The following is a 15,360-nucleotide window of genomic DNA, read 5'->3' as shown; positions in this document are numbered from 1 at the left end:
GATATGGCCAACAGTGATCCTTAGCCTTTGGTTGGCTTTGCAGGAAGTATTTGTTTAAAAAAGTTGTGATTCTCCAACTTGAGCTCCGGTCAGTTGGAAGTCACAGAGCTTGCTGATGTCATGCCCTTAATTATGTTAAGGTAGCAACAAATTTCTCTACCAAACAGAAAAAATGTGTTTACATAGGCTCAAAAAGTCATTGTTTTCACGGTGAGTTCTATATGTGGCAGATTAGGAGATGTTGCCAAAGGCACTTTTTTTCCTTTGCTTTGTTTATAGAATGAACAGGGACATAGTCGTACTTGTCATCTTTATAATTCAACACCTTTCTGAATTAGTGTATCGGTTCTGTATAGGCTGCTAGTATTTTCCATGTAGGTGGGGTGAAATTAGCCAGCAATCACTGAAAATGATTTGCTTATGACATGTGGTCAGTGCATTCTGGAAGTCAGCGATTACAAGAGTATTAGCCACTATGCTGATAAGCTGGTAAAAGCACTGATATCTGGGAATCCTTTTAAAAGTATGTGTAAATTTGGAAATTCCCTAGTGCTCTATTGACTGTGCCTATTTATGACAACAGGTTAATTCTGTCTTACATCAATGCTTAAGGTGAAGGAATCTTAAAAGAATGGTCACATCTGAATGTTTGTTAATTTGTCAATTTCTTTGCTTGCCATGACTCTAATGGGCTTGAAAACTGATCCAACCAGTCTCTCTCTCTCTCTCTCTCTCTCTCTCTCTCTCTCTCTCTCTGCTCTCCTTCCTCTCTCTCTCTCTCTCTCTCTCTCCTTTCTTCCCTTCCTCTCCTGGCTTTCCCCCCACCCACTTCTTTGGCTCTTTCTCTCACTCTCTGTGAGGTTCGCTTGCTTGACTAAGTCTGAGCTTCCATAATGACTGTTTGGCATATTTACAGGCAAAGGTCCTGAGACCCTTTTTGCCGGCTATAACCTCAATGATAATGAATGGCACACAGTGCGAGTGGTTCGTCGAGGAAAAAGTTTGAAGTTGACAGTGGATGACCAACAGGCCATGACAGGTGAGTGTCCCTGCCCCATCACCTCTTCTTAGGCTAAATCTTTACACTTCATCTCTCACACAGCTGACTTCCAGATAAAGCAAGGCTGATATACTATGTAGCTTATACACATAATTTGATTTTTTCCCCCTATTTCTGATAACAATTCCATTTAATCAGCAGCCTGTAAAGCATTTTGTCTCCCACATGATCAACATAGGTCCCTTGATCTTCAATAAATCAAGAAGAAATGACAGTATATGATTTTGTGACCTGATAAATATCCTAGTGCTTCATAAAAGTATTTAAGTCATTGTTCAGATCTGTTTTGTTAAATTTGTTTCTTTTTAATATGCCTTGATGTCAAATTGTAGCAAATTCTATGTTTTAACTTGTAGGCAACTAAATGAATACAGTGACATTCTGTCAGTTGAAATGATTTTCACTTTTGCCTATTTAGCTCCACCGGTTAAAGTCTAATATTGAGTGTGTCAGGTTCAACCCCTGATTTGTAGATTTGTAACTGAAGTGAGCTGAAAATAGTGCTACTCTGGAGAAATAGGAAAATTTAATGAAGAGGAATCAGCAAGCCTTTATCTTTGAAAATCTGGGTACATAACCCAGTAGATAGTCGGCTCCTTCCTCTTTTTCATAGAACATCTCCATGTTAATTCTTTTAGTGTATGGATCCAACAAGTGCATCTTTCATACAAGGTGATCCTTATAGAGTCAAGTATCTGTCCTACATTAAATCTGGACAGCATTACTGTACTCAGGGGGTCAGCCCAATCAATGAGGAAATACTGACATAAACAAGGAATTCACCAAATTAAAAATTTCTTACTGGCTTAACATTCCATCAGTCCTTTAAGACTTTCCAAAAACAGTTTTTGTTCAATTCCTGTAACTTTAATTTTTTTTTTTACAATCATCTGAATATCTGCTGAAGCACAAATGTTTCACCTTACACCACAGAAAGTCTGTCTCCTTTAAAAATCTCTCTCGAAGCCTGTAAGGCAGGTGACACATGGGTTGGCATTTAGCGGCTAGCACTGTATTATGTCATTTTATTCTCTGAGGAAGAAAATCAAGCCAGAATCACAATCACAACACAATATTCCTTAGCCTTTGAGTGCTTCTCAAGTACCGCTGCATCCTGTGGGGTGGATGGGTTACCCATATCCCTATTCTGTAGATTAGGGAATTTACACTCAAGGAGATACATCACTTGTGTTTTACTGAAATGTTATTTTTAGCAGAACTGGGACAATCCAAGTTTGTTTTATGTTTTGTTTAATTTAATTAGTCGGTTTTAACTCATAGGCAATTGCTTCCTATTAAGACCAAAACAAGATGATGATTGTATGGTAAGTACTCTTTAGGATATCACATTATGAGTTTATCATAATATCATGTTATAAGAATAATACATACCCTACTATGAAACTCGGGTGATCATTTGTCATGCAAGGCAATATGGGAAATTGAATAGTTGATTTAAGTAATTATGCTGTCACAGTTTGGAAGAGAATTGAATGAACTTTGTTTCAGAGATGGGAAATGTGAATGATAGAGGACTTAGGAGAGAATTTCACACAGGAAATTTTTGCTGCGTATAGCAATAGAGACCTTGAGGATGTGTCTAGAAAAGGCCTTTTAAGGTAAACAAGTTAATCTTCTGGAATAGGGGGTTCACATTCCAGGATGATTGGCTATCCCTGTGTTTAAGCTGGAAAAGAAGCTAATGATAAATAGTAAGCACCGTAACCCTCTAGCAGTGTTAGGTAGTACAGAGTGAGGCATTAAGTCCAGAAGCACAGTAGAGCCGGCAATTATGGAAACAAAAGAATAGTAAGAAAAAGTTTTTGAAAATCATACCAGGAAGTCATTTCATCCTTACAAACAGCTTCAAAACAAAGACTATAAAGAACTCTGGTACACCTCTAAGGTTATTGCCATTTTTATATCATTTACCTTAACACTGTGCTCTCTTCTCTCTCACTTTTTCACTGTTTGAAAAACAAGTTCAAAGTAAGGTACATACAAAATGCCTCTTCACCCTTAAACGCGCCAGTAGTTCCTGAGAATAGGGATAGCTGCTTAAATAACAATGCAAAAGTTGCTAATGCAGTACATTTTTTTCATTTATAAATTTACATATGCATATATGCAAGTATTACTCATATTCTGATTTTGTCATTTGGCCCTGTATTGTTCATATGCTATGAACATTTTCCCTTCCCGCATAGCATGCTGTCTAGGGGGATACTTCATTTACTTCCGATGACTCTTTAGTCTCCTTTAGTCTAAAACAAAAACCCTGTCTCTGTATTCATGTTTCTGAAGCATGTAATCCTCTTCCTGTCAGATGTAAATGCAGTCCCTAGCTGTGTGTTTGTCTGACGTTTCCTCATAATTAAATTCAAGTTTTGTGGTCTTCATGAATCGACATTTCCAATATTATAGACTGTGACTAGTATCCCTTCTGAAGACAGAGGCTATCTCCTCATTTGATGGTGTAATTTGCTCTATTGGTATATGCGTTGTCCAGTTCATTCATGGAATACTATCATTATTGTATCAGTCCACTCGTCATTCTGTAGTGAAAGTAACTTGGGGAACTTTGAGGAAGAAAAGGTGTCTTTCAGATTACAGTGGAGATTACAAGATCAGGAGGTCCCATAGTCTGGTAGCTGGTAGAGGATGGGCGTGGCAGGTGCACCAGCAGCCGGGACAGTGGTGAGGTAGCAAACAAGAGGGAGGAGCTATGCTGAGCTTGACTGAAATAAACTTCTCCCAAGAACTGGATTCCAAGAATATGCTCCCAATTGCCTCAAGACCGCCCACTAACACACCTCCCAGTTGCCATCATCAGACAAATTATCTGCAGTTATTCTATCAACCATTAAGACATCAGAGTTTGAAAAGCTGCATGCTTTTTGAGACAAATCATTTTTAACCCATGACAAATTATTATGTACTTTTTTTTCTTTGCAACTAATAAAGTAAGTGAAGAGACATAGTAAAATCCCACAATCCTTAGGGTTAGCAGTTGTTGAACACTTGTGCCTAATCCAGTCTTTACCAAAATATTTACTTTGAAACCCCAGCACTCCTTTCAATGTATAGCTAACAACTATTTACAGGTATTTTGTTCTTTATTTATTTCAAAGACAGAGTTAAAAAGAGAGGAAAGAAGAGCAGAGGGAGAGAGGGTGAGATAGGAAGAGAGAGAATATTCCTTTTAAAGAATTTTTTAAAGTATGCTCATTTTTTCATGAATATGTTGAAGCCCCCTCGTATTTTACAGTCTTGACAAAAGAACTGAGAATCATTTAACTGGTTGCAGGGATGTTCAAGTCTTACCTGGGAAGAAAGATCATTGTATTTTCTTAGGAACTAGACTAAAATTGTACTTAGTAATATTCTCATTAGTATCACTGATGATGAAATCGGGTGAGCCCAGTCACTTTTTGCATGATGACAAATTGGGTATTGAACCTGCCCAACAACTTGGCTGAAAGAACTTGAGTGGAACCTAAACGATACCTTTGAGTTACAGGAAACGCGTGGTATTTTAATAAGAAAAGAACAAGATGCGAGAATGAAACTTCTAGCACTCACAAGAATTCCCATGACTTCTGTTGTGTAATACCATACTGAAAGCACCACGATGTCTCTGTTTTGTTAACCTTCAACTTCCAAGCAGATGAAATGATCATTCTTAATGTAAAGATGTGACTAGGTCAACTTTTAGTGGACTTCACAGAGAAATACGAGATAGAGAGGCATGGTGCCTGTGTTCAATAGTGAAGCGATGAATGAATATGCAACCAGGTGTGTCAATAAGATTTTTTAATTAGTATGTATTTTATTTTACTTAAAAGATTCACTGACATAAACATCTGCTATCCCACTGTTTCATTGTCTAAATAGCTACAATAGGTAGAGCCAAAACAAGGAGTCAGAAACTGCATTCAGATCTCCCACAAAGATGGCCCAAGTATCTGGGCCGTCTTTGGTTGCCTTCCCAGGTGCAGTAGCAGGAAGCTGGGTCAGAAATGACACAGCTGGGACTAGAATCAATCTTCCAAAATAGAATGGTGGCATTGCGAGTGGTGGTGGCTCAGTTTACTGTGCGATCCATTGGTTGGGGCTTGGAGGTGGCGGTACAATCTTTAAAGCACATGCTACCTCAAGAAAATGTGGGCTTATTTTTATTAGCATTCTTCAAGCTCAGATATCCTCTCATTAAAATGCTGTGCTCAGTTTAGTTTGAAAGTAAGAGTCAAATACCTAAGGTGCTTGGGAACCTGGTGTGAGGAACCTGTTGGCATTACCAGTACAGTAAAGAAGGGATGGGAACTGCACAATTACTTGAGACACATTTTCTCAAGTCATGATTCAAACAGTGATCTGCCATTGCTATTTCTATTGGGTATACAAATGCACAGTCACATTTTATTTTTGGCTTGGAGAACTGGAAAGAAAATCAGCACCTACTGATTCTATTAAGATGTTTTAAGTAATCGTTGTTCTTACTCATTTTCTTCTCTTCCTTCAGCCTTCTGCTCCCTCCCTTTCTTCCCTTGTCTTTCCATCTCCCTCACATCATTACTTTTTCCTCTTCCAACCTTCCTTCTTTCTTTATTTCCTCTTTGAAATTCTGATAGCTTTTGGAAATGAAGATGGTTTTGGAAACGAAACTTGACCTAACGTGGTTTGATTATGTAAGCCCACCGACACTTTTAACACCACCTTGGGGATTTTACTGTAAGGATCCTTGCTATAAAGGAGATGTCCAGATTTAAAATGCAATATCCATATGGCAGTCTCAAGTGGAAAATGCCTTTCAGACACAAAAAGTAATTGTACTTTATCTTTTAGGTCAAATGGCAGGTGACCATACAAGACTGGAGTTCCATAACATAGAGACTGGGATCATCACAGAACGAAGATATCTTTCTTCTGTTCCCTCCAACTTCATTGGACACCTGCAGAGCCTGACATTTAATGGAATGGCATACATAGACCTGTGTAAAAATGGTGATATAGATTATTGTGAGCTCAATGCCAGATTTGGCTTCAGGAACATCATAGCAGACCCTGTCACCTTCAAGACCAAATCAAGCTATGTTGCCTTAGCTACATTGCAAGCCTACACTTCTATGCATCTCTTTTTCCAGTTCAAGACAACATCCCTAGATGGACTAATTCTGTATAACAGTGGGGATGGAAATGACTTCATTGTGGTTGAATTAGTGAAAGGGTAAGTGTACGGAGGATCATTGGCAAGCAAACGAAACTTTTGAGAAGTTGCTTTTCAGTCTAAATGTGTGCGCTAAACAGAATGAATTGGCCTGTCAGATGGTGAGCAGAAGCAAGTGGAGATTTCTCGGTACATTTGTGTGGACTCAGCAGACTCGTTTTTCTTACAAGGTAACAGAAGGGTGCAGTTAACATCTATTTCTAATTTGTGGTAGGAATTCCATGAGTCTTACACTTTCTCTCTCTCTTTTTTTTTAAGGTTTATTTATTATTATTGGAAAGGCAGATTTATAGAGAGAGGAAAAGAGAGAAAGGTCTCTGATTTGCTGTCTTATTACCCAAGTGGCCCTAACAGGCCAGAGTTAAGTTGATCTATAACCAGGAGTCAGGAACTTCTTTTGGGTCTCCTATGTGGGTTTAGAGGCCCAAGGCTTTGGTCCATCCTCTGCTGCTTTCCCAGGCCACAAGCAGCGATCTGGAGTAGAAACAGAACAGCTGAGACGCAACCCGGTGCCCAGATGGGATGTCAGCACCTGAAAGTGGAGGATTAGCCTCTTGAGCCATGCTACCCACCCTCAGTCTTACATTTTGAATGATTTTCATGACTATACAAGTTGCATTAAAATTATGCAATTTATGGGCTAGTCTGTAATAAATAATTTTCAAGTAATCAGATTGCTTCAGCTTCACGCAGTGTCACGTAACTAAAGCTTAATTTTCCATCAGATTTCCTTGAAAATTATAGGAAGAAATAGATGTGTGAAATGTCTTTTAGACTGTGATGAAAATTGATGTATTCTTTCTGGAGTTCAGCGACCATTTATTCATTCTCTGAATATAATTGAGTATTACCAATAGGTAGATAATGTGCCAGTCAGCGGCGTATATATTACTTATCATTTCTGTACACCTCAGAGAGTCCAGCCACCCCAGGTCTCACACACCAATCTGCAACCCTGGGGGAACACAGCAGTTCAGCACAAACACTGCAGTGTGCAGGTGCACAGATTCAGGAGAGCTCCAGGGGAGGCCAGGGGCGGGGAGGGGCCTTGGCACTGCACCGTGAGGCATGAGTGCACGTTTCTCTTTGAAAGACAGGAATTGCAGGTGTAAGGAAAGGCAGGTGCAGCAACCCTGAGCGTTGCCATTTCGTTGTAGTCAGCCAAGGAGGAAGGGCAGAGTAGAAATGTGGAGAGAAGAGCGAGGCGCTTTGCCTTGCACGGAAGTACAGAACAGGGTTTGCGGTCCTCCTGTGAGCTGAGCTGCCGCGTAGCCCGTAGCCCACGCTCATTCCTAGTCATGATGCGCCCGCCTGGAAAATAAAGGCTCTCTCTTGGCAATAGCTTGTTTGACTCCATCAACAGTTCCACGTCTTTCTTTTACAGGTACCTGCATTATGTGTTTGACCTGGGAAATGGTGCTAACCTCATCAAAGGGAGCTCAAATAAACCGCTCAACGACAATCAGTGGCACAACGTGATGATTTCGCGGGACACCAACAATCTCCACACTGTCAAGATTGACACAAAAATCACAACGCAGATCACCGCGGGGGCCAGGAATTTAGACCTCAAGAGTAAGTGTTTGCTGAGCTGGAGGCACGGGCCACGTCTCACGGCCTTCACTTGCTTGGAAAACCCTTTCCTGGGGACCGTCAGCGTCCCCTTTGCAGAGGCTGACCAGAATCTCCGTTTCTGGCACTTAATTAATAATACAACACAGGAACCTCTGCTCCTCATTAATGTGGCAGGAATGTATGCATTTTTCATAGTAGCTTAAAAAATGCAACACCTAAGAACGCACGCATGGTTAAAATTTCAAGAGGGAAGAAAACGTGAGGAAAACATTATTCTGGGTACCGACATGATAAAGAACAGCAGACATTTACAAATCTCTTTGGTCCCACCAGTTCGCAGCTGACAGGGACTAAAGGCTGGCCAGACGCACAAGGACCTTCATGCAGAGTTCGCTCCCCTTTGCTCAGCTTGTCCAGATCCTGCCAGGTGGCCCTCTGACCCAGCATCCCGTGGGATCCTGTCCCGCAGTAACTCCCCGTGCAGTCTCCCCCAGGGAGGCTTCCCTCATCAACAGTAGGAGTATCTTAACAGATGCACGCCGTCCTCATTGATACTGGAGTTCCCAAATGAGCAAAACCTCCTGCTTTGAAAACATGTCAGTTCTCCAGAAAAGATACCGGAGGTTTCTGTTGGAGGGTTTTGTTTTTTTCCCTGTGATTCTCTGAGAGCGCCTCCCCCTTCTGGCCATTCCCTTTTCGTGGGGACACTGCAGCAGGCCCTGGGGGCGGCATTGCGTGCTCTTCAGAAGGTGGACAATCTCAGGTTTGAGTGAGTTGCCCAAGGATTAAAAAAAAAAAAAAAAAAGCTGCAGCTCCAGTGAAGAAAAACAAAATCCTGACACACACCCCTCCCTCAGCGTGTCGCTCTGTCCTGTTGTGCCGCAAGGCTCCGTAGGTATGGCGGGCACAGCTTTGCCTGGAAGGAGTGACTCGTTTCTATTGATGGGACCTCTCCCTTTGATTCAGAAAGTACATACATGAGAGAGAGAAAGAGAGAGAGAGAGAGAGAGAGAGAGAGAGAGAACTGTAAGGAGAAAAGTCAACAGAACACTTCCTAGAGAAATATGCTGTTTTTAAATAAGGTGAAAGAAGGAAGAATCATCTGCTTCCTGTAGTTACAGAATGCGGTTGCAATCCCAGGTCTTTAGTTGTTCAACACGGAAAACGCGTGGTAATGGCTGTCTCCCTTCACAGCACGCTCTTGTTAACTTCAAAGAGATTCTGTTTGTGCCCACAAATCTAATGGCTCGGCTCAAAAGGATAGAATGAAACGCAAAGGAAACGCTGTTTAGCAAGCCAAGCCCCTTCTTCTTTCTTCGCTGAGTGAGGGGGAGGGGACGTCCCCCTGTCCCTGTTTCCAGGGTGCCCTCTTTTTGTGCGACAGGTTCCGATGGTAATTGTCAAGGGACGGGGAGAAGGCGCCGATCGGGACAGCCAGGGAAACTCCATGCCATGTCTGGAACTGTCAGTGAATTTCATCACAATCTGTAGGTACCAACTCAGAGATGAGCATGTCTAGAAAAGAAGCAGTGCATATTTGGTGCGAGCGTGTGCCACGTGGAACACTGAGGTTCCAGACGGATACCCAGGGCTGTGAACCTGAACGTGGAGGGGCCTGTGTCCTGAGAGGGATGCTTTTGCTAATTTCTCATGAAGGACAAGGCGGAAGAGAGAGTGCTGTAGTGCAGGTCTTTATGCTGGAGTTGATGCAGATGTGCCTTCATAATATTGAAGGCCACAGATCTGACTTAAAAAAAAAAAAGATTTATTTATTTTATTGAAAAGGCATTTCTAACAGAGAAGAGCTATATAGAGAAAAGTTCTTCTCTCCACTGCCTTATTCCCCAACTGGCCGCAATGGCCAGAGCTAAGCTGATCGAAAGCCAGGAGCCAGGAACTTCTTCCGGGTCTCCCACGCAGGTGCAGGGTCCCAAGGCTTTGGGCTGTCCTTGACTGCTTTCCCAGGCCACAGGCAGGGAGCTGGAAGGGAAGTGGAGAAGTTGGGAATGAACCTGGTGCCCGTTGGGATCCTGGTGTGTGCAGGGCAATGATTTAACCACTAGACTATCACGCCGGACCCTGCAGATCTGATTTTTATTGAAATGTGAATTGTGTCACCTAGTGTCAACTTCAGGAAAAAAAAAAAAAAAAGCCCTCCCATGATACACAAAAAAGTAAAGCTCTGAACCAAATTATAGTCATTTCTTACGTGCTATGTCATATCAAGGAGTTGAATGCTGAAGTTTGATCAGAGATACTCATATTTGTGAAAATGGCCAAGTTACAGTTTAGAGTTTCCTAAGTGAACAAGCTGTTATCCCCTTAAAGCCTCTGAGGGCCTCAGGGCCACCTGTCAGACCGTGGCAGACCGAGGAGCCAAGTCCTAAATGCGGAGCGAGGCTCTCCCGGCGGGGTGTGCGCGTTGCCGGCCCGGAGCCCGCGCGTGGCGCACGCCGTCCACGAGAGGGCGCGCGGACGCCGCGTTGCTGGTCTCTCTCCTGCTGCGGGGGTCGCCCCGGTTAGCAGGACTGAGCTCTCCAAGTTGGGGTTCCTGCCAGTGAAGGCTCTCGTTGGAGGAGAGGGTGGACCCGTGCGTGCACAGGCCAGGCCAGGACCGGAAAAAGTCCCATCAGGGACAGGGCCAGGAAGGCTTTGTGAGGAAGCAGGATTCAGGGAGAGCCTGGCGATGCAGGAAGCCCAGTGCCACAGGAAGGGTACTCACTCTCGCACATCCGAGACTTTCCCGCCTGACCACTTCACACCGTGTTGCTTTCTGTTGTTGCTTTTTTTAAAGAAAAGATTTGTTGTTCTTCTTTGAAAGGTTGATTTTTACAGATAAAGAAGGATAGAGAGAAGGAGAGACAGAGAGGAAGCTCTTGCATCTGCCAGTTCACTGCCCAAGTAGGTGCAACAGCTGGAGCTGAGCAGATCCGAAGCCAGGAGCCAGGAGCTTCCTCCGGGTCTCCCACGCGGGTGCAGGGGCCCAAGGCTTTGGTCCACAGGCAGGGAGCTGGGTGGGAAGTGGAGCAGCTGGGACAGGAAGCGGCGCCCGTACGGGGACAGTTGGCTACCACGGTGTCGTTGCTTTTTAGTTTGAATTTTTCATCGTTTTTGTCTTCAAGTCACATGGGATTGAGTCAATCTAAATGAAAGAAAAATGAAACCTGATTTTTTTTTCATAGCTTAAGGAATTTAAATTGTCAAATGATTTCCACTCCCTGTTTGGTCCTTCTCATAGTGACTTAAAAAAAAAAACCCTAATTACATTAGGATCACGCTGATACTGATGCAATTAAGATTTTTTTTTACTCCACCTCAGACTAACTGAGGTGACTGAGAAAGAAATGCAGGGAACAGTAAGTTTCAATATTTTCATCAAGCGCTCACTGAACTAGATTACATGTGAAAAAAAAAGTCTTGACCTATTGCGCAGTTTGTATCGAGCCAAAATTTAACAAATTTTTATCTTTGTATAAATCCTGGTTTTACTTTTATTTTATAGTTTTCCTTTTGTTTTAGCAGTCCTTGCTTGATGTCACCGCGTTTATCCTGTTCAGGATGTTTGCTTTTGTCGTGTTGCTATACCTGAAAGAGACACGAGAGGGCAGCATAACGCCGCAAACCATGGCGCGTGGGTCTGCAAAAGAAGCAGGAAGGCTCCAACCTGCTCCCTTGGCTCTGGAAAGCAGGCTTTCTTTGTTTTCAGAAATCTAAAATCCCACGTTTATCCTTCATGCTTTTGCCTATGAGAGGCAGCGTTTTCGATGAGAAACTTGTAAATTAGGGTGCATGCTTGCCATGCCCCGCTTTGGAGGGGTAGTCTAAGACGGACCCTTCTTGTGGAAGAGGAATTCCGTGCAGGCGAGCTTGTTCGAATTGTCTTCCGTGGCACTGCCGGGCGCGCGGGGACTGTGTGTCTCTCCCTGCCGATACAGTGTTGTTTCGTCTCTGTTTCCCAGCTGCCTGTGTTCTGCTCCCTTTGGCTGTTATGTACAAGCTGCACCCTGCAGTGGAGAGAGCACACGTTTGCTCTCAGAGCTGACTCCCTAGCACTGCTCTGTGTTCATTTGAAAACTTCTGCCCCCCTTTAAAGATAGGAAGGATGGGTGTGAATTCCTTCCTGTGCGTTTTCTCTTGTTCCTATATTTGCCTCATCTGTAGATTTGCCTCTATATACACATAAAAAAGGGATGCTATTTCTTGAGTCCCTAATAAATACTAAATGGGTTTAAATGAGGTTCTTGTATTGAATCTCGCGATTACCCAGGGATTCGAATTGAGGTCAGTCTTGTTCATGCATTAATCTAGTTCAGGAACAAAGAAGCAAAGGAAGGGTTGTTTGTATTCTATCCTTCCGTGGGAACCCTCATTAAAATATTAACCCAAATTTATCAGCAAATTGAGGATAAATAAATTGCTTGATGGACAGAAGTGGGAGGGACAAAAGATTGCTCTGCGCAAAAAATGGAGTGCCCTCAGGTGGCCACTTCACAAAATTACATAACAGTGGATATAATTAATGGCCTCAACTGGGTCAGCGAGGTGGTACCTTGTCTTGTCTTCCTCAGTTATTCTCTCTCCAAGCCTCAAATTCCTTGACCTAAAAGGCTTTGAGCTCCTGTGCTGTTTCTTTCTTTTTTTTAAAAGGTGTATTCTTATTGGGAAGTCAGATATACAGAGAGGAGAAAAGACAGAGAGAAAGATCTTCTGTCCACTGATTAACTCCCCAAGTGACCGCAATGACAGGAGCTGAGCCAGTCTGAAGCCAGGAGCACAGAGCCTCTTCCAGGTCTCCCACACGGGTGCAGGATCCCAAGGCTTTGGGCTGTCCTCGACTGCTTTCCCAGGCCACAAGCAGGGAGCTGGATGGGAATCGGGGTTGCAGGGATTAGAATTGGCACCCATATGGGATCCTGTCGCGTGCAAGGTGAGGACTTTAGTGACTAGGTTACCATGCAGGACCTGTGTGCGGGTTTATGGTCATATCCCTTCACTTGTTATCTATCTCTGGCTTAACCTCTCCTATCCCTGCTTCAGCCCTGAGAGAAACAGCTCAAGGAGGCCTTTCCTTTCAAACGTGTCCATCTGTAAGCAAACCCTGGAAGAAGAAGTGTATCTTAATCTCTTATCTTTGATCTTGAAGTAGTTAATTAGGTGTCTTCCAGCTCCAACACTGAAGATGCTGAAGACGGGACCACCCCTTCACTCGCGCCCCTTGTGCTGTGCTTTGAGGCAATTGAAGAAGCCACAGCCTAAAGTCCTGTTCCCCATTCAAGCCTTGTTGATTCAGCCCCGTGTGACATGACTGTCCATGCACAAAGCCCACATCGTTCAATGACTTCCCAGGATGCATTCCCAAAAAGAGTCCAAAGTGTAGGCTTTGCATTTGAGCAAGATGTGGCATCGACCAAGAAGGAAGGCGGTTGTTGTCCTTTTGTTAACGCTGTTTTTATGACATTCTTTTTTGCTTGTAAGGAAAAAAGAGATTTATTAATGCTGTTTCCGTTTGCGGGCTGTAGTAAGGACCCATTAGGAAGTAACAGAGACAGGAAAGCCTGGCAGGTGCTAAACAGGGAGGGCACACAGACACACATTCTGTCCCAGGGGTCATGCCGGGCTCCTGCGTGCAGCACTCTGAGCTGCTCCGTTGGTCACAAACAGCGACTGCTCCCTGACCCAGACCATACACCTGCTCGGCCTCCTGTCACTGCCCTGTGTGTCGCTTTCTGCTGCCGACCTCGCCTCCTCTGGGTCTCCTGTGGCCCATGGCCTCTGTGGCTGCTACTGTGTGCATTTCTGCTTAGGGCTGTTCCCTGCTTCTCACTTTCAAACTCCACCAACGACAGGAGGTAGGACAGAGCACGCGTGGATCAGCGCTGCTCAGCTCAGCCCTTTGCGTGGGCTTCAGAGGCCACCAGAGCCGCGCCCCTACACCAGCTAGCTGTGAACACAAATGTGGATTTTCGTGGCATAGAAGGTGAACTCCCAGTATCTCCCGGGGAGCTGACTGCAGGCTGGAGGGCTTCTCAGAAGGGAGCAGGATAATCTCCTTCTTCAGAAAGGCCCTGCCAGCCAGGGAAGAACTACTCCGGGGTTAGAGCAGGAAATGGGAGTTTACACACACTTTCCAATTATTCCTTCTGAGGAGGGGCTGAGGCTCAAGGACAAAGGGAGACAATCACCGTAGCAGAGAACAAAGACAGAAAAGCTGTGAGCCTATTAAAAGTAAGAGTTGACATTTTTGTTACTTCTCTCATGCCAGAAATACAGGGTTGTTACTTGGAAGACAATTAGAGACATGAAATTATTGTCTCTCTTCTGATGTCTCCATTGAATCCACAGGCTTGGCAGAAATCACCACGATTCTATTCTCTTTACTATCAAGCCTTTGTCAGTTAGGCTTTTAATCCCTTTGTCACCCCCTCCCACTCTCAGGGAGACGTCCTTCCCTCCCCAGGCACAGTTGTCTGGAATCCACTCTCTACCTGGGACTTGAAAGGTCATCTATTTGCTACCCAATGACATTTGAACCAACCTGTACCTTTGCAGTAGAGTTTAAATTCCTTATACAATTCCTTTATCTGCAGTGCTTCTCTTTTTTCCTTTTCAGATTTCCTTCTTTTCTGCTTCAGTTTTATCTACCACATAGGTGCTTGTGGTTACTATTGTTCTTGGGGTAACAAATGTGCTTGGGGCGAGTTACAGCTGCATGGCCGTACAACTATTGTTCCAGATACCGCTCTTCTGATTCCCAGTTAAACAGGGAAAGCTTTCTCTCTGTCTCTCTCTCTCTTTCTCTCTCTCTCTCTGCCGGATTGCTACTGTCAGCCTAGGGGGAGCACTGAAAACTCTGCACCCTTATATGGACTTGGTGGAGACCATGGGTCTAGTCAGTTAAGGGGCAAGATGGAGAGCAGAGAGCAGCAGTGTGGGATGGAGACCAGACCTTTCATTTCCAGTGCAGCTTTAGACAACCCAGTCCTTCCAGTTCGCAGATGCTTACGGTTCTTGATGCAGTATCCACAAACCTAAGACACTAAGCCAAGCTCTGACCAACACAGGCCTCGGACTGAATGCCTGCAACAGCCCCGAGAAGATCAGACATGGGAAGAAGCAGTCTTCCCCATTCCTCCCATTGCTAAGTGGCTCCTTGAGAGCCAAACGCAGCATCCCCAGGCTGTTCAGGACAAGATACTATTCACGTTCCCCATGAGTTTTGATTAGGAAATGCAAGTTGTTGAGGACTTTGGCATGTGTGCCATTGTGGGGTAAAGTGCCCAAGCAGGCTTAGAGCTCAGCTCTGAAATGTCCAGCTGACTGCTCGGAGTACTCAGACTTCTTCCAGAAATGGCCCTTGGATGCTGATTCTTGGCCAGGGATGCTCGGAGTGAAGGGGTGCTGTGTCCTGCGCTGCGTGGTCGCGCTCCCGCTGCCAGCAGGGAAAATGGGTGTAGAATAGCCATCAGCTATGCCCAGTTGGCCTGGTTCTCTTGTTCCT

General features: G+C 44.1%; 1 protein-coding gene across 18 annotated transcripts in view; it reads left to right on the top strand.

The window, feature by feature from the left end:
* Positions 1-15,360, top strand: part of NRXN1 (neurexin 1) — a 1,050,610-nt gene that overhangs the window by 500,380 nt on the left and 534,870 nt on the right. For all 18 annotated transcript variants that reach the window (XM_040993726.1, XM_040993725.1, XM_040993723.1 and 15 more), the window contains 3 exons: positions 917-1,039; positions 5,906-6,287; positions 7,672-7,862. In XM_040993726.1, coding sequence (XP_040849660.1) covers positions 917-1,039; positions 5,906-6,287; positions 7,672-7,862 — 696 coding nt within the window. The remainder of the gene's footprint in view (positions 1-916; positions 1,040-5,905; positions 6,288-7,671; positions 7,863-15,360) is intronic.

Source organism: Ochotona curzoniae, unplaced genomic scaffold, assembly GCF_017591425.1.
Source record: "Ochotona curzoniae isolate NIBS_2020 unplaced genomic scaffold, NIBS_Ocur_1.0 contig_883, whole genome shotgun sequence".
In the NCBI taxonomy this organism is placed as follows: domain Eukaryota; kingdom Metazoa; phylum Chordata; class Mammalia; order Lagomorpha; family Ochotonidae; genus Ochotona; species Ochotona curzoniae.
The sequence above is the reverse complement of the archived record's forward strand: the minus strand, read 5'-3'. Positions and strand labels throughout refer to the sequence as shown.